Source organism: Paroedura picta, chromosome 4, assembly GCF_049243985.1.
Source record: "Paroedura picta isolate Pp20150507F chromosome 4, Ppicta_v3.0, whole genome shotgun sequence".
NCBI classification, from domain to species: domain Eukaryota; kingdom Metazoa; phylum Chordata; class Lepidosauria; order Squamata; family Gekkonidae; genus Paroedura; species Paroedura picta.
This window is the reverse complement of record NC_135372.1, coordinates 110,506,140-110,530,673: the sequence shown is the minus strand read 5'-3', so window position 1 is coordinate 110,530,673 and position 24,534 is coordinate 110,506,140. Positions and strand designations below refer to the sequence as shown.

General features: G+C 40.6%; 1 protein-coding gene across 1 annotated transcript in view; it reads right to left on the bottom strand.

The window, feature by feature from the left end:
* Nucleotides 1–2,246: 2,246 nt before the first annotated feature.
* PKP1 (plakophilin 1) overlaps nucleotides 2,247–24,534 on the bottom strand; it is a 64,173-nt gene continuing 41,885 nt past the window's right edge. The window contains exons 4-14 of the mRNA XM_077335016.1: nucleotides 22,710–22,854; nucleotides 20,932–21,139; nucleotides 18,212–18,389; nucleotides 15,977–16,091; nucleotides 13,945–14,100; nucleotides 12,908–13,084; nucleotides 12,322–12,475; nucleotides 9,799–9,985; nucleotides 9,375–9,459; nucleotides 8,042–8,146; nucleotides 2,247–6,544 (exon numbers count right to left, since the gene is read on the bottom strand). Coding sequence (XP_077191131.1) covers nucleotides 8,075–8,146; nucleotides 9,375–9,459; nucleotides 9,799–9,985; nucleotides 12,322–12,475; nucleotides 12,908–13,084; nucleotides 13,945–14,100; nucleotides 15,977–16,091; nucleotides 18,212–18,389; nucleotides 20,932–21,139; nucleotides 22,710–22,854 — 1,477 coding nt within the window. The 3' untranslated portion in view covers nucleotides 2,247–6,544; nucleotides 8,042–8,074. The remainder of the gene's footprint in view (nucleotides 6,545–8,041; nucleotides 8,147–9,374; nucleotides 9,460–9,798; nucleotides 9,986–12,321; nucleotides 12,476–12,907; nucleotides 13,085–13,944; nucleotides 14,101–15,976; nucleotides 16,092–18,211; nucleotides 18,390–20,931; nucleotides 21,140–22,709; nucleotides 22,855–24,534) is intronic.

Below are 24,534 nucleotides of genomic sequence, written 5' to 3'. Positions count from 1 at the left end.
TGACTCGGTGCTTGTACAGGGGATACCTTTACCTTTACCTTTATCAGTGGACTCAGCAGATCTTATAGTATCACAGATTTGAGTCATTAAAGACATCCAAACTCAAAGAAGTCAATCAATTGCAGAAAGTTGCAGAGATTTGACTATACTGTATTGGTAAAAATGATTCCTTTTATGTTATAACAAGAAATCTAAAAAAAAGGTGAAAAGATACAAGCTAAGCAACATCTCTCAAGATCTCAGGTCAACATTTTATTCATTGGCCTCTGTTGCCTTCAATGGATGAAGAATGTCTTACACACATTTCTGTGTTCACACACACACACACACATGCTTATGCACAAATATTTGGAATTGGGACATCCTCATGGCATCTGCTGTGCCACAACAGACATGTGGATGCATGTTCCCAAGCTTTGGTGTAGCGTCAGCCTAATTATCTCTTGCTCTCAGATTGAAACCAGATGCAATCTGGAGCGAAGGTAGGGCAGCCAGTAGGAATGGAGCACTTGAGCTTTCCGACATTAATTTATATTTTCATATGTGTTTGTTTCATCTGGTCATGTCTCCACAAGCAGCCGGTGTCTTTAAGCCAGTTTGCTAAGGGAAAAAAAAAACCTTTCCAAAAGATGCCAATGCTACAGTTTCTTATCATGTCATACCTAGATAAGTTCTGCCACTCCCTGCTCAAATGAATGAGTATGGTTAACGGTAGTTTTATGAAGAACTTGCTTTTGTTGCTGAGCAGCCACTGTGATTTCCAGGACAGATCTTCAAAGGCCTGGCAACATTCATAGCAACATTCAAATTAATAGCAGCCCCACCATCGCCAGTTCCAGGGCTTTGGCTTTTGAAATGCAAGGCAAGCCTAGGATTGTCATACTACATTCTGGGAAACAAACATATAAATTAATGGATCCATAGAAAGTTAATATAGATGTGCCTGTCCTTGTCATTCTTTTCCTGGTCTTTTCATCTGCTTTACCTTCTCCCTAAAGCAGAGAGGTTGATATAAGAGGACAGACAAAGGAGAAGAAAAGGAAAAGGTGGGGTGGGAGCTATTTGTTCTCTCACTAGATGGGTATTTTCATGTATATTCTTTCCAGGTTGAAAACTGACAATCCTTTTGAGGACAAGACAAAGGCAGGGGAAGCCACTTCCTGCCCTCCCCCACTTCACTTGTCTTTTGGGTTTTGTCAGTAGGGTTGCCAGCCTCCAGGTGTGATCTGGAATTCTAGAATTACAACCCATTTACGGATGACATAGATCAGCTTCCCTGGGGAGCAGCTTTAGAGAGTAAACTCTTTGGAATACCATTGATTCTACACGAAATCCCAGCCAAATTCCCAGATCCACAGGTAGCACTTCCAAATCTCCAGGAATTTCCCACGGCAGAGTTGGCAACCCAATTAGAATAAGGGACACAGATCTGCCCCATCATATGAGTTGAGTTAGTACAGTGTTCTGCCCCCTCAGTTACTTCACAATGGTGGGAATCAAGGAGCAGTAATTTCTTAAGGGGCATTTTAACTGTTTCTGTGAGAACCCTTTCCTAATGCACACCATGCCTTTTCTTCCTTATCTATTGGTCTGACCCTGTGTGTGGGGCCACAGTGAGTGCTGTGAGTCTGTGCTGTTTTCTTTTGGCTGGCTCATATTGTAGGTTGTAGAGTCAGCCTCCCCAACAAACACCAGGACTTTGTGATGTGCAGATAAACCCTCAGCTTATTATAAATATTAAGATGAATCCTAAAATGACACAAAGATCTACATGATATAAAGAGGTGGAGAAGCTACGTTTTAAGGATTTAATGTGCTTAGTACTCATGTGTTGATTTCCAGTACTCTGAAGCCGTGTGTCCCATGTAAGTCCTACAATATGAGCAAAGCATAGCATTGGCACTCTGTAGTGCTATTAACCAGCACAATCTCTTCTCTTGCTAACTGCATCTGCAGAGCCATCACAACTTGTACAGATGTACATTCAATATCAAATATTGATGGAGAAGCATATAAAAGGCAGCTGCTCCCTGGCAACACTCTCACAGCACCTGGTGAGGCATGTGCTCACCTACCTGCAGGTACACCTGGTGTTAAGGGTATTTTTTCCAGCAAGCATATAAGCTAAAATCTGACTGACAGTCTTCAGTGAAAGAGGCAGTGCTCACTAATAGAGGGGAAAAAGGGGGGGGAATGAAAACATTTGGTTGCAAACTGAAAGAAAGACACCACAAACAGTCAAGGTGAAAAGTTAAAAGCCCTTTCAGCACTTTATTGATTTCAGACTTTCCAGTGAAGCAAATCCATACAGTTCAGGAAAAAGAATGTTGACATAGGATTCTTGCACATGTATTTTACAGAATATACTGTATAGCTCTGCACAGATGAATTGATTAGAGGGTACAAGTGGTGATGAAGGGTCAATAGGAGGATAAAGCTAGCAACAGTTCTAGTTGTGTTAACAAGTCTTCTGAAATGATTTTACAAGGCATAAAACAAAATAAACCTGGGTAAGGATTAGTCAAAAAGCTTTTGTTAAGCTGAGGGCATCACCAGTGGTGGCATTTATTGACATGACTCATGTTCTAACCAAGCATCAGCCCCTGACATGTTGCTTCTTATGTGTATAACCCTTCCCGCCAAACAGGATTTCATCCAGACCTATTGCAGACAAATTATATATCCAGACGACCGACCAATCCATATTGAGGCAATATGGGATGATTTGGGGAAAGGGGAATGAGCAGAGAACATGACCCATCCAAATATACAGGACTCAGTTAAATCTCTGGAGCTCATCATGTCTTTTCCTAAACAGTACAGCTCCGTTGCTGGGCATGATCTGTTTCTTAGATGTCAAAATCTGACTTGTTCAGGGGGAAGGAAGAGGACTGATAGTTCTTGATTATTTGATCATTAGTTAGCTGGACCAAAACCTATTAACCTAATGACTTGGAAACATAATTTATATCCCTATCTATACTCTGTGTCCTTTTGTCAAACACTGGCCAGTCTGATACAACCTGTAAGCATAGTCTGATAATCACCTATGTTAATAGGACTCTTGCAGCTTTCTGTCCCTATCCCTAATAAACATCTAATATCAAATACAAGATTGAATTCTTCTGTATTATCTCATTCAGAACTAAAAAGTACATAAACTCACTTCAAAGCTTCGGCTGAATCTTTCAGATCAATGTTTAAACATCAGAATCCCATATTGCTGCTGCTTTCTGCCATGTGCATCATATCCTCTTTCTTTGTCCTGGCTCTCTCTCAATTTTACTTTTGCTCTCAGATTTTCCCCCTCTGTCTCATCCTCTTGTCCCTTTTCTGTAACCTTTACCACTTTCAGTCTTTCTATCCAAGACCTCCTCTGCCTCTACTGATCTGTCCCTTCTTAGCTCTGTCCCCCATCCCCAAAAGTCCACTGCTTTTCTACCCTGTGCCCTAATTGTTTGTTGGCCTTTTGCTGATTAGAATCTCAGCAACTCAGCCAATGGCAAACACAGCCCATTCTGGCAGCTCAGCCAGTTACTAGCACAGTCCATCACCATCAGCACAGTGGTTGCAAAAATCTCTCAGTGTTTTACAGTATAACTTGAAAAGTGAAAAAGTATCTTGAAATGCTGGAACTTTAGAAGTTTGTATGGACAAATTATTATGGATAGATGGCAGCATTTTGTAAAAAAAAAATGCAAAAACTGAATGCCATGATCATAAATGGTTTCCGTGGCCATTGCTAGTTACGACTGGGTCCATGTTATCCTCCAGAAAAGTCTCCAAACATCTCTGTACAGAAGGCAAACAGTTGTTGTGCAATTCTCTCCATTCTTGCAGCCCTTCATGACCCACAGAAAGACTTTCAATCAAGAGCCTTGCACAGAGGAATGGCCGTATGAGGCGGGGGCTGGAGTGAAGAGGGACAAGAAAGGAATTAAACTGATCCTTCCCCTTCAGCAGAGCTGCAGCTGAAGAACGAGGAAGAATATTTTCACCTCCTTATTCCCTTGACCTCAGGACCCATGTGGCTATTCCTCTGCATAGGTTCTATAACCCCAGGAACAATCTTTTTGAGGGATAGGAAAGAGCTGCAACAACAAAACACTATGAAGAGAAACACAACTTGCCATGTGTAGCATGACTACGGCCATGTGGCACAGATCAATTCCTGTCAGCCATGGGTGGACTCTTTTGTGTTTTAAAAAAAATGATCAATTTTTTTCCATAAAATGGCAACAAAAATAACAATCTGCCTTTACTTTTCTATCAATAAGATTAATAGTTCATTATGCTCTTTGTATCAACGCCAACTTAAAAAACACTCATTGGCATTAACTGTCTGGATACTGAGCAGCAACAGGCCAAGTGCCAGAATGTCAGAAATGTGCATAATCACTACAGAAATGTAGTGATTATGGTCACAGACATACTCTTTCCACAGCCAAATTATCTTGCAGCATATGCAGAGTCATACTCAACATTCTTTCCCATTTAAACTCTCTTATACATAAAATATAAGTACAATAGCTGACAGTCTATCTTGTGGCATACATGAACACACCACAAGATGTACTCACATACATTTGCATGTTTATGCAAAAATGATCTAGACTGTAAGCTGACCATAGTACATGAGGTTGGAGTAGAAATCCTAAATTGCAGAGGGAGTTTTGCATAGACAGCTATCCAGCATTTACTGGATTAGAAAGCAGGCTGGATTGTTAGAATTATATCCCCATGACAAAATTTTAACTCAGGAGCACCACCACCCCCACTTTTATGGAATACACAAATCAGCATCAATCTTCCAGCATATAACACTTGCAAGGTAACCCATCATGATCAACAAATTTCCTTTCCCAAAGCTACACCAGAGAAAATAAAAAGTTAGTATCTTTTTACATAAATCATAATATTCAATTAATTTTATATGGTAACAGTTTGAGGACTGGATCTTTTATTTTACATTCCAACAAAGCATCTACTTTATCTTCTTCTGCTGACTTGCTTTACTACGTCATCACTGCTTGGACACAGGTCTTCTAAGAAATGGCAACATGATTGCAAGAGAATTAGAAGGTGTCCATAGAAAATATAGTAAGCCCATGGCAGATGTCTTGGTGATGATGACAGGGTGCACAGGGTATTTGGCAAGCACAGGGACAAATTCATCTTAATGGCCTATAAGGACACTGGCTGCTTAAAAAAAATTCTCACCTCTTGATCCCCATGCATCAGCATGTACTGGTCAATCAGTAGGCACCAGAGCTCAGATTACTGTGTTTGCCAGAAGATGGTCTCAGACCCAGTCCTTGGCATCTCTAGTTAAAGGATCTTTCTGGGGAAATAGCTACCTTTATCTGACACTCAGAGAGGCTCTGCTAGCGATAATAGACAAGACTGAGGTAGATAGACCAATGGTCTGACTCAGTGTAAGGCAGCTTCATACATTTAAAAGTTGCAGACTTCTGCACTTGAAAATGATTCAACAGTCAGTTCAGTTTCTTCCGTTCTTAGTGGAGAGAATCTTTCTGTTGGTATGTTCATTGACAAATCTCGGGAAGCTACTCTGATTCTCTACCATGGACATTTTTATAGATATAGATATGTTCAGGTGACAGATTTACATTTAAAAAGCAAGGACAGCAGAACCATGGTTGGCGCATGGGGGTAGCCTTAATAAAGCACAACCCCCTGAGCTCCTGCCTTTTGCACAAGTCATTATTCATATACAGTACAAAAATAAAATTTAAAAAATATTTAACTAGAACCTGTGAAGAACAAATTTCTCTGACATGAATTTGCTTCTTGAGATTTAAAAACTCAATGGCCTACAAGGAAAAAAACATGCTTATCAGTAATGTGAAATATAAAAGCAGACCTGACAGAGATAAGAACAGAAAAGGAAGTCCGTTGTTCTCAGTAAACTTTCAAAGTAAAGAAACCCAGCTATCTGAAACTACAGCACTAAGCTAAATATCTCCGAATCATGACTATTGACAGTGAAATAAACATCAGAATGTTAGTAATTGTATACGATGTGTGAAAATGAGGAATGAAAACCACTTAGACATATTTATATGGCACCCAAGTGTCTTTTATGACATCCAATATCTGCTGCTCCCTATGTTCATATGACAACTGTATAATGGATATAAAGAAATGCGGTTTTGTGAAGCTGCAAGTAGTGATTAGACTGGTACTATCTTGGTAAACTTGCCTACTGTGGTCAAGATATAAGGTTGGCAGGTTGGTGCCTGATTTTATACCTTTTCAAACTGTACTTCCTCTATTCATTTTTTAAAGATATATGATCAACATCAACTGACATTAACCTCTGAATTCCCCATGTACACCCAGAAAAAAGAAAAAATATTTAAAATACCAATTTAAACATTTTCAGATATCTATAATCAGGCAATACATTTTTCATACCTAATTTTACAACTGAGTTGAACTCTCAAAACACTGTGTACATCTTTAACGACTTAACTAATTCCTTGAGGGTTGAGGTCTCCCGGACAGGAACCAGTTACAAGCTCTGAAAGAAAAGGAAAGTTTCTTCAAAATTAATCATTTCAAAGGATTTATCATATTCACACTGAGCAATGTCCCCAAATGCTTCTTCATATGCTGCTGTACCCATGGAGAGCCCCTGGCCATGACTCTTTTTCCTTACTTCATCTCTTCAGTCACATGTGCATAACCAAGCCCAGATCACAGTAAGCTGGCCAGTCTATTGAGTAAAAACTGAATGTGTATCTCCCATATAACTCATCCCTCACCCATCCATCTCCTTTCCAATTCCCCCAAGTCCACTTATTAGTCCTCCTCCTAGGATTTACAAGTACAGCCAAGGAGAAGAAGTGAATTAAGGGAGCTGTATTGAGTCAATGTGCTCCCTTTGGTACCACAGTGTGCATTTTGCAAGGATCACATCCTGTGTGTTGCACCCAGACAACCTGCTGCCAATAAGAGGGGTAATCTCAGCTGCATCTCATCCTTGCTTCAGCTCTCCAATCCCAATGTCCAGCATCAGCTTTTGGGGATGGGGGTCACGGGATGTTGCCAGGGCAAGGCAGTGACTGATCGCCTTTGGCTGGCACAAAGCTGGGAGGATCTGACCCTGTGTTACTCAGACAGTAATTTTCTGAGATATTCTGGGTCTATTAACTGTACCTGCATTTTTTTAGCTTGACTAAGGCAACAACTCCATTTCCATTCCAGCTAAATTCTTTTTTAAAGGGCTGATCTGAACTGTTTTTATGATACGTATTAATTCCATTTCTAATAGTCAAAATCACAAAAGTACTATATCAGCTATGAAAATCATACCCAAATAAATCAGCTATTCTTTAAAAAAATAAAATAAAAAAGCTTGCATGTCGAGTCTTCCACCTTTCCTGCTTGCCAGCGAGAGTATTTTGAAAGGAGAAGATTCACATGTTAAACACAAGTGTGCTTTCACAACTAATGCCATATGTGGGTGTTTTTATTTTGCATTAGAACACAAATAGAAAATATACCATAAAAATTAACCTTTCGGCAATGTTGTGAAATCACCACCTTGAAGTATTTTGTTATTGTTAGCAATAATGATGAATGATCCACTGGCCTGATTAAAGACTGCCCATGTCTGAGAAAAAGCATGGGCAACATGGATCCAAGGTTTCTAAAGACCCAGTGGCAAAATGGGAAAGTTAGCACTTGCTCAAATCACACACCCCTTAAAATCAATGAGATCTGAAAAATGCTTCCTTTTGGTTGTGTTAAGCTGAATGCATTTTAAAAAGCTGTTGGCAGTTACAACCCATCAATTGAGTCCTGCTGGTTTCTAGTTTTGCTTGGCTTCCGACTGTAGAATAAGAATAATATGCTGGGTTGATTTGCAAACGATGCCCTCACAAGCCATTGCCAAAGTAAGACCTCAAGAAAATTAAGCCTAGCAGCATTTACATTAAGAGGTGTTGCTACTGGAGGCCAAATATTATTTTGTTTCCTTCTGAATTTTACTCCAGTCTTTAAGTTAGATGTTTACCTGCAAGTCCACAAATGTGATGCCGATATCATCTTAGAATCTAGAAGACAGGTGCCTGAAAGTGCTTCCTGTTAAGGATCCCATCATATTCTTATCATATCCTTGCTGCAGAATGAGCCATAGAAATGAAGCACATAGAAGATTAGGCAGGAAGAAAACAGTCACTTGCGGTGCCACCATAAACAGAGGTACACACTTTTCTTAAGATGGCACTGTTCAAAGAAGTCATATGTGCACATGTGTGTGTGTGTGCACACATGCAAGGGCACACACCAAATATTTCTCTTTGTTCATGGAAATATATATCCTCCAAACCACTTAGTAAATGTTAGCTAAGGAGTTTCTGATTCATCTATCAGTCTCTGGGCCTGTCCTCTAGCTGTGCATAATGCTCAAATACACACCCATACTTTTTGCATTTTTGGGCACCACAGTTGAAGAGGGATGTAGACAAACTGAAGCATGTCCAGAGGAGGGCAAAAAAGATGCTGAGGGATTTGGAGACCAAGACGTATGAGGAAAGGTTGGGGGAGCTTGGTCTGTTTAACTTGGAGAGGAGATGACTGAGAGGGGATCTGATAACCATATTCAAGTATTTAAAAGGGTGCCATATGGAGGATGGAGCAGAGTTGTTCTCTCTTGCCCTGGAGGAACAGACCAGAACTAATGGGATGAAATTAATTCAAAAGAATTTTCAGCTTAACATCTGGAAGAAGTTCCTGACAGTTAGAATGGTTTCTCAGTGGAACAGGTTTCCTCGGGAGGTGTTGGATTCTCCATCTTTGGAAATTTTCAAACTGAGGTTAGATAACCATCTGATGGATTCTGTGAAGATTCAAGGAGGTAGCAGGTTACAGTGGATGAGCGATAGGGTTGTGTGTGCCCTGTATGTGCAGGGGGTTGGACTAGATGGCCCATGAGGACCCTTCCAACTCTCTGATTCTATGATTCTGTGATTCCTGATACCATTATTGTAGGGACTGAATATTTCTTTTTAAAAACTGCCTTTCATCTGCAGTTGAAAGGAACCCAAAACATTTTAAAAATTGACTAGTTATACTACCCTTTACCAGCAATTCTCTTGGCATACAGATATCCACCAGACATATCAAGAATCTTTCTCTAGAGATCTACTTTAGATCTTGAAAGCTAAAGAAGAAACAAAATATATTTCTTAACCAAATTCTATGCACCCCAGGTTTTACAAAATGCTTATATAGTTATTCTGTCTTTGCAACATTGTTTTTGCTTTTAAGGATTCACTGAGTTCCGTTATCTAGTTGCCATATTATTTTATGAGCCATTAAACAGAGACACAACCTTGACCACTTACCTGTTTTAGCATAGACTGGAGTTCCCTGTTTGACCACAGGTCAGCCAGTAGAAGACGAGCAGCTTCAGCTGCTTTTGGATAGGAGCTGCAAAAAACAAAGAAGATAGACAAGGATCACTAAGGGTACAGAAGGTGTCCACATTATGCATATTGTAAACTAGAACTGATATACAAACTTCAGAATAGAGCTTTTCAGACTTCTCCTATGGATAACACCACCAACATTAATTTAGGCACCATAACACGTTTCCAAATACTGAGGCTCTCTAAAAATGAAGTTCACAATTTATCTGGCAAAAAGCCTAGATTAAATAGTAGCCACCAAGAAGTCATCACCTTAAACCACTTCCTGGTAATTATGATAGTATCTGTCTGTCAAATTTGCTTGTGCCTCCATTGTCCTTCCTTTATACCTTTTACTCACCCATTTCGGCAGAGGCCTACTACGTTATTTATCAGACTGCCTGTCAGGTACGGCTTGGCCATCTGTGGATTGGACATAATCAAGTTCCTTAGGGTATAGCAAGCAGATGACATAATATCGCCATAGTTGCTGGAACCTGGAGCCTGGAGAGCTAGGAGACGAGTCACATCAGGAAGTACCTGGTGAGCTAAATGGGGGAGGGGGAAACAGGCTAGATGTAAATGAAAAGTTGCAAAAAGTCCACATACTCTCAACAAGAACTGTTGAGTCTAAGTATCAATACTCAGTTTAGAAAGGTCAAAGGGGAAGCATTAGTCATAATCACAATTGTACCAATGAAGTTGGAAGCAAAAGTATTGTGTGGGAAGCCATAGCCTCAAGTGCAGCCTCAAGTAGCCATGAAATTAGAGTAGATTTACCAAGCTCAGAGAATACATGTTGACACATTCTCTATCAGGCTAAAAAACAATAAAGGTAAAGGTAAAGGTATCCCCTGTGCAAGCACCGAGTCATGTCTGACCCTTGGGGTGACGCCCTCTAGCGTTTTCATGGCAGACTCAATACGGGGTGGTTTGCCAGTGCCTTCCCCAGTCATTACCGTTTACCCCCCAGCAAGCTGGGTACTCATTTTACCGACCTCGGAAGGATGGAAGGCTGAGTCAACCTTGAGCCGGCTGCTGGGATTGAACTCCCAACCTTATGGGCAGAAAGCTTCAGACAGCATATCGCTGCCTTACCACTCTGCGCCACAAGAGGCTCTAAAAAAAAAAAAAAAAACAATAGGCAACTAGTAAACACGGGGCGTTTGTGGTACAATATTTATTTACTAGAATATTTAGACTCTGCTTTTCCTCACAGTTCAAGGTGGTTTACAATTCTTATTTTTAAAAAGCAACAGAATTCAATAAGGAAACAATTTAATCCTCATGCAGCGCCTGTAGTTCAAGCATTAAGTGCCCTAGCCCAAGAACACAGCCTTGCAGTATCTCCTAAACACTTTCACAGCCAGCACAGCTTCCCCTTCTCAGTAAACCTATTCTCTACATTAAGAATAGCCGATACATCATGTGTATGATGTGTAGATTTCTTAATGAAACATCCCAGGTGAATTGATCATCAAAAGATGAATTCAAAATGCCGTGCTATCTGTACCTGTTTCCTGTTCCCTGTAAACCGCCCTGAGCCTTCGGGGGAGGGCGGTATATAAATATAAATAAATAAAATAAATATGTATATGAAGTCATTGGCCCCAGAAAGCAACATTCTACTTAAGATTGCACTTGAAGTCACTTTGGAAGTAATTTCAGGAAGCAAGAGCAATGAAACCAGTACAAGTTCTGAATTACCTAAAGAGAATAGACAGCTTGGCAATGAGACATGGATGCTTCTAAACCTTGTTTACATGAACTTTTAAAAAAGAGTTAAAGCATACTAGAAGACATAAGAAAAAACGTGCTGATTCAGGCCAATGGCCCATTCAGTACAGCACTCTGTGTCACACAGCAGGCCCAAACCCATGTGTTTTCAGGAGGTCCGCTCGTGGGGCCAGAAGTTCAGAAGCCCATCCAGTGTGCCCCCCACCCCAAAAACAGAGCATCACTGCCCCAGACATACTGTTCCATTTATACCTTGTGCCTAATAGACCTCTACTCCATATGTTTGCTCAGTTCTTCTGACTGAAGGAGGAGACTCTAGCTTCTTGTCTACCTTTCCCACTGTCCTCCTGACACTGTCCAGTCTGCAACTTATTGATAATAAGTTCATCTCTCCATCATTTGTGTATTCTGTGCGACTTCTTGATGTCACATGCGTCATGAACCCCTAGTTTCTGACCCACGGTTTTTGTCTTCTTTGAGGTTGTTTTGTCCCCTTATGTTCCCAGATCTCCCACTGTGGCACCTCCCTGAGTCCTCTTAGCAGTACCCATCCCATCCTTGCATTTCAAAGGCTCATCCCACATTTCTTATCACCTCGCTTCAAGGCTGGTCTCACTGGTGAGGCAGTCTAAACATCAGATGGCTACCTGAGCTGTTTTGCACCTCTGAGATCATAGAACACTATTGCTCTTTTCCTGTGTGAACCCAGGTTCCCACCAAAAGCTTGCTCCCCTCCCCAGGCCCAGGTATATATTCTATGCAATCCCATGTCCCAGTGTTTCTGTCACGATTCCTGTCTAAGAGCTTATGTGATGTACTGATCTTTGTTATGATTCTTCAAATAAAGACGTTAGCTTAAAGCTTTATCCTGAAGACCAAGAATGATGTCCTTGCTGCGAATCTCCTGGGTCTCAACAGTCTGGTTCTTGACAAAATGTAGACCTTAGGAATTCTCTCTTTCTTTCTTTTATTCTCCTTTCTTTTCCTCCCAGTAATGTATTTTAGTTTATGTTATGTTGCTCATTTTGTTTCAATAAGAAGTCTGATTTGTTTCAATTCAGCCATTTGATTTGTGTGTTTCTTACTGATTCATCTTGAGAACAAACAAGACCCCAATCAACAGTTTGGAATGCAAAACAGCACTTACCCATAGTCTTGTGGAGAATGGGGTGTCGAGACATATTACTCAGCAAGGATGTTCCGGATCGGACAACTTCTGCGTTAGTGGACTGCAGGAGTCGTGCTATACGTGGTAAACCTTTCTCTTTCATAGCAATCAGTTGGCTCATTGCATTTGACATCTAGGCAACAAAATGACGTGGACAGAGTACATTAGTAGTAGTCCCTATAAGAATTATCTAGGAATGTGTTAAAGTGATTGAAACATATTTCATTTCAAATTGTGACAAAAAATGAATAATCTGAGTACATAGGAGCACCTTCTGAATTAGGAAACCCAACACCTGATCAAAACTCCTAATTATAACAAAAGAGACTGTCCTTCAAAACAAGCAGAAAATTAAAATAATTTTTGAGATACATTAGGATAGAAATTAAGATGTTTGATTATTTGACTGAAACTATTTCCATTACAGAAGAATAAGGTTCTACTGGAAAATTGTTATGTTTACAGATTTCCACCATTAGCAGTAAATTCTTTCCTGCCATTTATATCAGTGCATTAAGGAAAGACAGTTTGCTTTCCTAGCTATCTAAACAAGTTATGTTTTTACCAGTCCTCTGCTTGCAGTTAGATTTTGCAGGGCTCCAGCACAAGCTTCCAGGGTGGCATCTTTCTTGCTCTGATCCATCAGAGACAGGTAGGTCCGGATGGCATCTGAATGGTACAGCCAGCTAGATCCCTTTGGCTTATAGTCCTCCTCAGGAAGGGGAAGATCATACTCATCATACTAAGAATAAAAAAGAAGGAAAAATCCAGGAAACTGCATTTTGTAATCCAGGGTCTTTTCTGCACTGGGGTTTTCCAGTGGGTTTACTGTGCATTCCTGCCTGATTCTTTTTTCCATTCTGCATTCCACTCCATTTTCTGAGTGGATATCCCTCAGTTTTTTTGTTGCTGTTGTTCTGTACTAATTTCCCACCCATCCAGATTCAGCATCCATTCTGTCTGCTGTTTTCCTGAGTTTTTAAAGAGTGGATATACTATGATTCTTCCTCTTTATTTGCCCCAAAGCCGAAGTGTTTTCATGCAGAAATGTTGCTAGATCCCCACCCCTGGCCTTTTTCTGTCTTTGGAATGCTGGTCCTCAACTCCTAACTACCCAAATTGTGGGGTGATCAGCAAGAACTGACACCTGAGAGTAAACATAGCAACTTGAGGAAATGCCTTTGTGTTAACATAAACATGCCCGTTGCTAATTGGAGCAATTGAGAAGTTTATTCAAAACACTAGCTTCATCCCCCCCCCCCCATAACCCTCTTGCTCCTCAATTCTTTTATTTTGGGGTACAGAGATTATACTCTGGAAACACTGGAGGGGAGTTGTTCACCCAAGCCACGTATTGAATTAACCCAAGCCACATACAACACTGTGAAAATGAAGAGTAAATGATAAACGCAGAAAGGGCCCAGGTTGCAGCAACATGACATGCCGGTATCATCACATGTGTTTCAACCTACTGGAGAGCGATAGCATGGCAGTCACGCACACTGTGCCTGGCAATGTAGCAAGAACCAAGGATGGGAATCTCCACTTGAATGCAGAAGGATGTAATACACAGAACAACCATCACTAAGCAACAGGTCTTACCTCCATTTTTCCACCTCGATTGTTGAAGCAGCCAGTCAGGGTTTTGTCGGTGTAAGTGTTCCTGGCCATGTGATTAAGCTGTGTGTATTTGTTAGGCACCTCAGAATCCAGGCGGTAGGACAGATTGTGTAGGATACAGATGCAGTTCTCCACAGACTGCAACAACAGGAAAAAGCATCATCCCTTGGCTTCTATACCCTGTTACCACTATCCTAGCTGTCTTTTAACACATATGTACATTGTGTATGATAGAAAGTCTGATGTTATTACTCATTTCTATCATTTTGGAATCACAGTAAAATACTTGCTGGAAAAATGATATAAATTATATGAGAAAGCCCTTTGCAGTGCAGTCCTAAGGACAGCTATACCCTTTTAAGCCTACTGCTTTCGATGGACATATAAGGGTCTAGGACCCTGCTCTGTTTAGGACTGCATTGTTATGTATTGAAGTTGTTCTCCAAAGTAACAGTAGGAGTCCAAAAAATTCTGAAGAAGTGAATAGTGACTCATGAAGTGACTCATACCCATTTGCTAGTCTTTTAGGTGCTATTGACATCCCTTCTCTTTTCTACTGCTATAGACAGACTAAAAGAGAGCCAGCTTAGTGTAGCAGTTAGGAGTGCGCACTTCTAATCTGGTGAGCTGGATTTGATTCTGCACTCCCCCACATGAAACCAGCTGAGTGACCTTGGGCTCACCACAACACTGATAAAGCTGTTCTAACCAAGCAGTGATATCAGGGCTCTCTCAGCCTCACCCACCTCACAGGGTGTCTGTTGTAGGGAGAGGAAAGGGAAGGTGAATGTAAGCTGTTTTGAGACTCCTTCAGGTAGAGAAAAGTGGCATATAAGAACCAAATCTTCTTCTAAAATAGCTACCCATCTTGATGTATCCTTAAAGTAACAGTTCATCATAAATAGTCTTTTAAGGTCTTTTCTTTACTTGCCATGTGAAAGAAGATAAACCCACAGGGTCAATGGGACTTTCTAGAATCATGAAGAATCATAGAAAAATCATAGAAAATCATTGAAAAATAGAATCATAGACTTGGAAAGGACATCCAGGATCATCTAGTCCAGCCCCCAACACAATGCAGGAACTCACAACTACCTGCTTAACCACAGTGACCCAAATTTCATGCCCAAGCTATCCCCCCTCCATTCCAAAAATCTCCAGAATCCAGCCTGGCCTAAAGGAAATTAGATTTTTAATATCAACATGTTATATCCCATTTAAAAGCTCCATAAAGGTCATGGTTTCAGATGAACTCAGATTCACAGGTACGGGTTTTAATGGCAAGTTTAACTGGACTCAGAAGATACTGACTCATATCAAAGTGACTTCTAATAGTCCTTCCTTCCTCACACATTTTGATTATTTGTATACAGCTTAAACCTGATGCTTTAATCAGGAAAATATTTGATAGTGACCAATCCCTGGGCTGAATGACAGTAATTGATGCTGCCATTGATTGTAAAGGTAAAGGTATCCCCTGTGCAAGCACCGAGTCATGTCTGACCCTTGGGTGACGCCCTCTAGCATTTTCATGGCAGACTCAATACGGGGTGGTTTGCCAGTGCCTTCCCCAGCCATTACCGTTTACCCCCCAGCAATCTGGGTACTCATTTTACCGACCTCGGAAGGATGGAAGGCTGAGTCAACCTTGAGCCGGCTGCTGGGATTGAACTCCAAGCCTCATGGGCAGAGCTTTAGAATGCATGTCTGCTGCCTTACCACTCTGCGCCACAAAAGGCCATTGATTGTAGATGCTGCTAATACATTTTACACTGTTGTTTTATTATGTTAGGTTATTTTAACTCTTTGTGTTTGATGTACAACACCCCGAGTCAGTTCCAGGAGGATGGTATAGAAATTTCAATAGTAACAACAACAACTGCTTCATCAGTCTCAGGAGCAGCCATTTCTGTTATCCTAAGACAGAAAGGCAGGAAATCCTAATCATTCTCAGACATTTTCTCCACAGAGCATTCCACCAAGGGAACATATGAAACCACGCATTTCCTTGTACCTTGTCATCTGGCCGGTTGGCTGCCACACAGTTCTGGGAATAAGCCATCACAGAGTCAATCAGACCAGGGTAGTTTCTCATAGTCTGACGTCCTGCATCTGCAGAACTCAGGTTCCTAAAAGGAAGAAGTAATTTATACATTTGAAACAGAAAATATGAAAGCATCCAACAGCTCACATTCTTTTCCTACACTCAGGAGAAATCCATATATAGTTCCCTTGGATTCTGTGAACATGCAGTTCATCTATACAGAGAAGGCATGGAATAGAGCACTAAACTATATCGCCTGGAATGAACAGCTACCATCACTATGACTTTTTCCAAGAGAATGCCTACTTAATGCAGCCTTTGAAGTGGTGAACATGAACCTCTCAGGGACATGTATGAGTTTCAAATCTGCTCCATAAGGATTTATAAATATTCTGTGTGGGATCTGTGAATATTTAAATCATGATGACTATGAGGATGTATAACATGAGTGGTGTTTGATCCACCGCAGTCACTATCATGTATTGTCTTGCAATGCTAGCGCTTTATGGTATATTTTGAGGAGAATGTATTAGATATACTTGGAGTACTTTTTTCTTTTTTTTGCACCAGCTCCTTGGGAACAAAGTAGGATGATTTATGATATTACATTTTCACTGTGAACATATGGAGTTGGACCCAACATGGCATGAGCAGAGCTCCCTTCCAATAGCAGCATCCTATGGCCCCCCAACTCCTGAGGGTCACGGGCATTCTTAACAGTGTTGTGGGAACAGGAGACATGACAGATATTCACAGGAAACCCCTTCCCCCCATGAATATGGATGTGTCTTGATACTGTAGGTATGTCTCAAATACTGCAGGATATATGTCTGTCAAGGAAACAGAGTGCTTTGATATTAGTTGACGCCATTCTATAAAAGAAGATTCCTCGTGTGAAAGCTGGTTTACAATTCTTGATCTCACCTTTTTATGAAGAGATTGTCAATTAGATCCGATTCCTTACAGTTCCAGTTTTACAAGCAGTGCACAGCTGATGCCAGGGCTTTCTTTTTAAAAACAACCTTTTCAAACCTAAATTAGTCCCAGCTTGTTTAACATAATTGAGAAACTGTTTTGCTTCAACCACCTGCCAGTTCGAAGTAATGGTGCTTGGAATGGTATTCTTCGCCCACAAAAGTGCTGAGTCATTTAATAAAAGACAGCACTGAGGAAATATACATATGTGGACTCTTTTCACTGCCTTCCCAGGACCTTGGTCATGATTTGACCAGGGGGCTGTTGCTTCCACTGAGGTACTTTGTGTCTTTTATTCCACCAGGGGGAGTCAAACTGCGGCCCTCCTGATGTCCATAGACTACAATTCCCATGAGCCCCTGCCAGCAAACACTGGCAGGGACTCATGGGAATTGCAGTCCATGGACATCTGGAAGGCCGCAGTTTGACTACAACTGCTACTAATCTATGCCCAGCAAATGTGTGTGGTTCAGGTGTGAACTACTGCCCCTGTTCCTGCTGCATCCCCAAAGGCAGAGCTTCAGCTCATTACAGTTTCTAATTACACACCTGCTTCATCTGCCCATCCAGCAGTTCCTCCTTACTGCCAGCCAGGCATTGCTGGAGGCTGACAGGAGAAATTGCAAGTCAGGACTAATACCTACATGCTCAAGAGTTGGGAAGTTTTTCCCAGGCTAGAATCAAATCATTACATGCTCAGATATTGGCCTTCTTCAATTTAAATTGGGATTTCTGTGGTAGATTGAGGTATCTGTTAAAAAGAATCAATTAAAAGGACATAGGAAACTAATACCTAGAGGCAGTCCTTAAAAATACATATGTTTCCATTCTTTCTTTACACAATTTGAAACAGTGATGGAAAATACAATTTTCTGTCAGAGTGCTAGAATCTATTGATGGGAATTATTCAGATTATTTTAATATCTTCCTTTTGTTAATAAGGTCACAGAACTTCCATGGTTGCCACCCTCAATTTATCTTTACAACAAACCTCTGTGGTAGGTTGTATGGGGTGGGGTGGTCCAATGAACTCTACAGCTGTGTAAGAATTTGAATGTAGGCCTTCCCAGGATGCATTTTATACTCTAACTACTGGGCTCTCAAGTCACTTGTATCTGTAGTTATTTCAAAAGGACCTGCAAAAAGGAACTATTGATGGTAATTACAATGTCAACTAAAATGCATCTTAATTTCTTTTGGTAAGGCCCAAATATTTATACATTTTCATACCTCAAACAACCAGTGGCATTGAAGAATACTTCTGGATCAACAATTTCTCTTGATCTGTTACTAATGCCATCAGTCCACCCAGAAAAAGGGATAATAACACAGTCAGTCAAAACAGGAAGAGCTTCATGTATCAAATCTTCTTTAAGCTCATCAGTGGATGATAAGTTCCAGAGCAATCCTAGAAAGTACAAACAAGAGGAACATTGCTAAAAGGTTGCTATCAGACTCATATGTCTCAGCATGCACCAGGAAACAGGGCAAATCATATGCTTTAAATAAGACAACTTCCAAATATTAACTGAATTAATTTAAAACACTGTCCAACTTCTAAAGAATTTTATAATGAACTTGGAAGAAAAAAATTAGAAAATATGAAATACAAAAAGAAAAACAAAGCTATAACCATATAGAATCATAGAGTTGGAAGGGGCCCTACAAACTATCTCGTCTAATCCCCTGCAGGTTCAGTTTAAAGCACCCTTGATAAGTATCTGTCTTAAAAATTACCAATGAGGGGGAGCACACCCCCTCCTTAGGTAGCTAATTTCACTACTGAACTATTTTGATTGTGAAATCCCCTCTCCCCCTCCCCGATATCTAGCCTTTGCCATTCTCCTTGCAATCTAACCCCATTAATGCAGGTCCTTTATTGCCAACAGAGGGTGATCCTTACTGGTTTCCCCCCATTCCACAGCAGACTTCTGATTAGACCCTGTTCTTGGAAATCACCTGTTCCCAAACATTTTGTGGGGCATTTGGGGTTAGGGATGCTAGTCCTCAGATGGGACCTTGGGAGGGGTAGCAAACACAACAGAAGACAGAATCAGAATACAGGATGATCTTGATAGGCTTGAGAAGTGGGCTAAAGGAAGGTAGTTTCAGGAAAACCTTTGTTATTGAGAAAGAGTATGAAGGAAGAGGAAGACACACAAAGACAGTGCAAATGACAAGTTAAATGAGGGAAGCTGTGGTAATTTTCCTGGTTCAATTTTAAGGGGTTAGACTGTGGCTCAGTGATAGAACATCTGCTTTTTAAGCAGAAGGCATGCATTCAATCCTTGACATCACCAGCTGAAAGAACCAGATAGTGGGTGATGTGAAAGACCCCTGAGATTCTAAACCATCTCTGCCACTCTGAATAGACAATACTGACCTTGATAGACCAGCTTTCTGATACCAGCAATAATGCAGCTTCATATGTATTTAATGCTGATACTAATATTTGGTATAGATAACGGGTTGGATCCAGTTAGCTTTTCCCCCTCATTTCTATATGCATCTCACATGGCTTTTGCACATGCAGGGCTTATTGTGCACACCTGCACAGCTTTGTTTGATCAAATGGTACTTCTCATTCAATTCAAAACACACACAAAAAAACCCCTGGTTGGATCCAACCCAATAGTCCAGACTTTATTTATGTCAGTTCTTTCCCAGAACAATACATGACCCAAATTATGTTTGTTTTTTAAAAGTGAGAATATTCAAGATGTCCTAGACCGTTTACGCAATGGAGGTTTCATGCCAGGCTGCAGGCTGGAGTTTTAGTCGTGGCAGGTTGCCCCACCTCTTCCTGAACCCACACGCAGGAGCATTTGGCCTGGTGCACCTCATCTGCCCCCAATTTGTGTTCCTGCATGGGAGCTGGGGCAGAGAAGTTCCCAGTGCATAAAGGGTCATAGAGACTTTCTGGGGCTATTATTACATTGAGACACAATAAAAAACTCCATAGAGTTTCACACATGTCAACATTAAATCCTACCATTGCTCTGTTTCATATGGAAATACAATCCAAATATGAAAGATGGACTTTCCTTAACATAGCTTCCTGACAGAGGAAGAACTTGGGAAATCCCTGCTAGCTAAAAAGGTAAAGGTAAAGGTATCCCCTGTGCAAGCACCGAGTCATGTCTGACCCTTGGGGTGACGCCCTCTAGCGTTTTCTTGGCAGACTCAATACGGGGTGGTTTGCCAGTGCCTTCCCCAGTCATGACCGTTTACCCCCCAGCAAGCTGGGTACTCATTTTACCGACCTCGGAAGGATGGAAGGCTGAGTCAACCTTGAGCCGGCTGCTGGGATTGAACTCCCAGCCTTATGGGCAAAGCTTTCAGACGGCTGCCTTACCACTCTGCGCCACAAGAGGCTCATTCCCTGCTAGCTAGCAGCAACTAAATAATACCTCACTGAATTTGTTTTCCTCTGCTCTGCTTACAGGCATTCAGAGTTGTCAGCTAAAGGACTCTTGGTCTTTGGCTCTTAGCCTGAGGGTTTTAGTCTAGGGCTGGGGACTGGCTAGCATTGGCTAGCAGGGAGAGGAAGACTAGCTTTGCATTCAGAAACTTCCTTCCCTTTTCCTGTTTTTGTTGATCCTCATCCCCCTCTTCTATGAGTCACCAAGGATCCTTATTGGGAAGAAAAGCAGAATATAAATCAATTTAAATGAATGCATAAATAATTATCTTCCAGTTCCTCTAAGTAACTGAAAAGGTGCACATATTGAGGTTTCTTAATATGCAATTCATTTACTGATTAATCTGCTAAAGGCATATGATTAATCACTTGAAAATTCTTTCATTTCCAGTAGCTCTAACAATTTCTCCCCTTGCTTTTAGGTCTTCAGATGCTCCAGATCTCATTTAGATGGCCTCCACTGATATATATTTGTAGAGTCCATCATTCATTCAGTTGCTTTTACATTGTTCTAAATAGGTGCCGGCACCTGTCAATTGTTTCTGTATTTCTGTGTTTCCAGTTCTTCTCAGGAGGCTTACACACTCTCGAATTCCATTCTGCCGTCGGGTTTCTAATTTGTTGGTTGGATTTCTGAAGACTAAATTTCGAAGGGCCCCTGCTGCAGCTTGCTGTACATTTTCATCTGGACTGCGGAGAAGTTCTACAAGTTTGGCAATGCCACTAAGTCGGTAGACCTGAAAGAGAAGATAGTGAAGTACCCACTGATCCAAGCTGCTTACAAAACTAGCTGTCCTTTTCTGCAAATAAAAGTTAACATGTGGCTTCCAAGATGTACTGTATGACCCCTAGAGCATATACTACGTATCACCCCTTGCACTAGGTGTGTGCATTCAGACTACTGCTCCATTGTGCATATAGTACTTATAGTTCCTTGACATACAGTATTGTAACAATTGGGTTCAATTCTTGGTCTATATCCACTTAGAAATGGTAACTGAAATATTTTTGATTGAGTTAAATATGATTTCCCGCAATGGTATATAACTAAGAAGGAACTTTGCTCCTGTGGACCAGTATTGCTTTTTCTGATAATCAGCGATTTATTTTAATTTGATTTTAAAAATGGCAACTACCATTAGCAAAAGGGCTGTTGTTTCTTTTAGTAAAAAGTCATTTGTCAATAGAATCACTTTTTTGAAAATATTATAACACAAATCTCTGGCCTGATATTGCTTTTTTTCCATATCTACTAAAATCAGTATTAGCTAAATTATATTTGTCTGTTTTCTTAAATAACTTTTATATTGTTTCCTTGAAACCTTTTTTTCTTTAAGGTTTTTGTTCTTGCTTATTCAAAAAGTCTGTTCTAGATACACCACTATGGTACTTGTATAATACTATTTAGGAAGGTGAGAAGCAGGAAAGCCTATGTGTAATGCATGAAATGGTGTGCAGACAACACCTGCTAATTTCCTGTTTGTGTTAATCAGCTATCATTATCTATATAGAAACAAATATATTATGTTCCTTGGAAAAAGCCATACCTCTCGCTCTGCCTTTTACTGACAGAAACGAGGGCTTGAAAACTGGCAATAATGTTATGGTTGTCTAGTGATGGCCACTGAGGGCATTTGTTTCTTAAATCTATGAGCACTGCTTCGATTATTTTGGAGAGCTTAAAACATTTGTAAAAGATTTCAATTGTTCTTACAAACTTGGAGTTTTTACTCAGGTCTGTAGAAAAGTATGTCTATTCATGACTCCAGTCTCTAGATTTAAGTATTCACAGATTTGTCCACATGGAAGTATAGATACTGATGATATATTCAATCACTTGATTAGTCTAATTAGCATCTCACTTGGGATAACTGTGAAGATTTTGCCATGTATGATTTAAAAAGCCTGAGTTGACAAATAGTATTGGTTGATTGAACAGATAAGCTCTTAGTCTGAGCCAGTAACTTTAAAATAATTTTACATAAGTGAGAGCACAGCACACACTTTCATAGCACAGTTTTAGAACTATTGTCAGTCAAAGAAGACAGTATGGAGATAGTATGGAGATCTGTGGTCTGATTCTCTATTGCAGTCTGAGTTTACTGATTCATTTACTTCAGTCATGGACTCAAAAACATCATAATTTTATCACAACCTTTCAATGTGGAATTAACAACTCATGACCTCTCTCTTCCAGTGTGACCTATTTTTCTATCTACTGGGGTCACAAATTCCATTAAAGTTCCATTTAAGCATCTAGCATAAAACTACACATAAGAGAAGCACCATGATAAAAAATAATTTTACCTCTTGCTTGGCAGATTCATCTTGAAAGCAGGTGTGCTGGAGGTAGTAACCACCCATAGCCTGGTACTTCTCATCTGAGGAACACAGGAGTTGTATGGCTTTCTGTATTGTCATTGCTCCATAATCCACCTCATCATTGCAAATTCTGAATAAAAGAAGGGAAAGATTTCAGTAACTTCAAGGCAGAGGCTACAGGAATTATTAGCAAGATGGAACATTTATTTATTTAGAAAATTTGTACGTTACCTCTCAAGACCTGCTTGAGGTTGGTTACAACACTAAAACAAAACCAAGCAGTCAGTAAGAATCAATAAAAATATAAAACAAAAACATGATTTATGACCATATTATAACTAATACTCTATCACTGAGTTATACCTTCTCCCCATCGAGGATGGTGCACAACTAACCTTGAGGGAACAAAGACACTGTTGAGAGTTTTGTCATGGTTCAGATAAGTGAACAGTTGAGTAGAAATGGTTTAGACTTGTCTGCACATATGTAGCTGCATGTATGATTTTCCTTGAATATACATATAACAGTAGGCCTATTATCACATGGAGCCTAGTTTTGAGGAGTGGAGCTTGCCCATATTAGTACTGCAATTACAACAAATAAATAAATCTAGATTTAATTAAATTAACAAATGATCATAGATCTAATCTGAACTCGTTCTCAGAGTGCAGATTAGAAAATCTACACAGTGGATCCAGGTCGAGAAAGGGATGATGTTTCTAAAAATCTATGAGAAACCTGTGTTTTAAAATGTTTTCAGTGGATATGGTTAAAAAATAGTCAATGCACACAACTCAACTTTTTAAAAGTCAACTAAGATCTCATGAAATCATAGCTAGCAGTTATGGGACTGCCTCGCAATCCGATAAACCCTGACATTTAAAAATATTTTTTTAATATACATTTTTATGTATAACTCCATTTGTATTCCACCCTCTCCTGGTAGCTCACGGTGGATAACAAAAATAAAATGAACAATATTTTAAAAATTCCCAAAATTAAACATTTAAATATATATCTGTTCCACTTAATAATTCTGGTAAGGGCTTGGAGGAAGAACTGGTCTCATGGCTTAAGTGCCACTCAGCGCTTAACACCCACTCAGGGCGGCTGTCCCACCCCTGAGTACCTCCTTCTCCAACCTGCTTGCCTGTCTGCCCAGCGGCCAGCCAATTGCATTCCATCCTCCACCCCTCACCATCCCCTCCTCCTTCCACTTCCCTCTGAGGCTCAGAGGCTACAGATCTCTGCTGCGTGCGAGATGCCTCTGCCGGTGAATTCCCTGCCTGGGGGCCTCAAGCCTGCAGCCTTTCCAGATCCTGGTGGGAGGGAGAGGCCATCCGCAATGTTCTTCCACCCCCATCTCCCAATCTAGCATCTGTGGATTTCCTGAATTCAACGGGCTTTGCCCCTAGCATATATATAATTTAAGGTTTAAAAATCATTTAAAAGCTGCCACCTCTTTCCAGAATGAAAACTTACTGGGGGAAAGGAGGTGCTAATCAGCACATAGGGTTTAATTTATTGGGTGAATTAAAGGCAGGGAGGCCAATGTTTCTTGATGTTACTTCCTGGCCTCAACCATAGGCCTGGCAGAATAGCTCTGTTTTGCAGGCCCTGAGGAATTGTTTAAGGTCCCACAGGGCCCTGATCTCATTAGGCAGAGTATTCCACCAGGCTAGACAAAAGCAGAGAGGCTTTATTAACTTACTAGGGACCAAGCCCGTTGTACTTGTAAATACAACAGGTGCTAGGTGTGCTTTTGTCCCCCTCCCCGGGCCCAGAAGCGTACCCACGGCCTCCTTGAAGG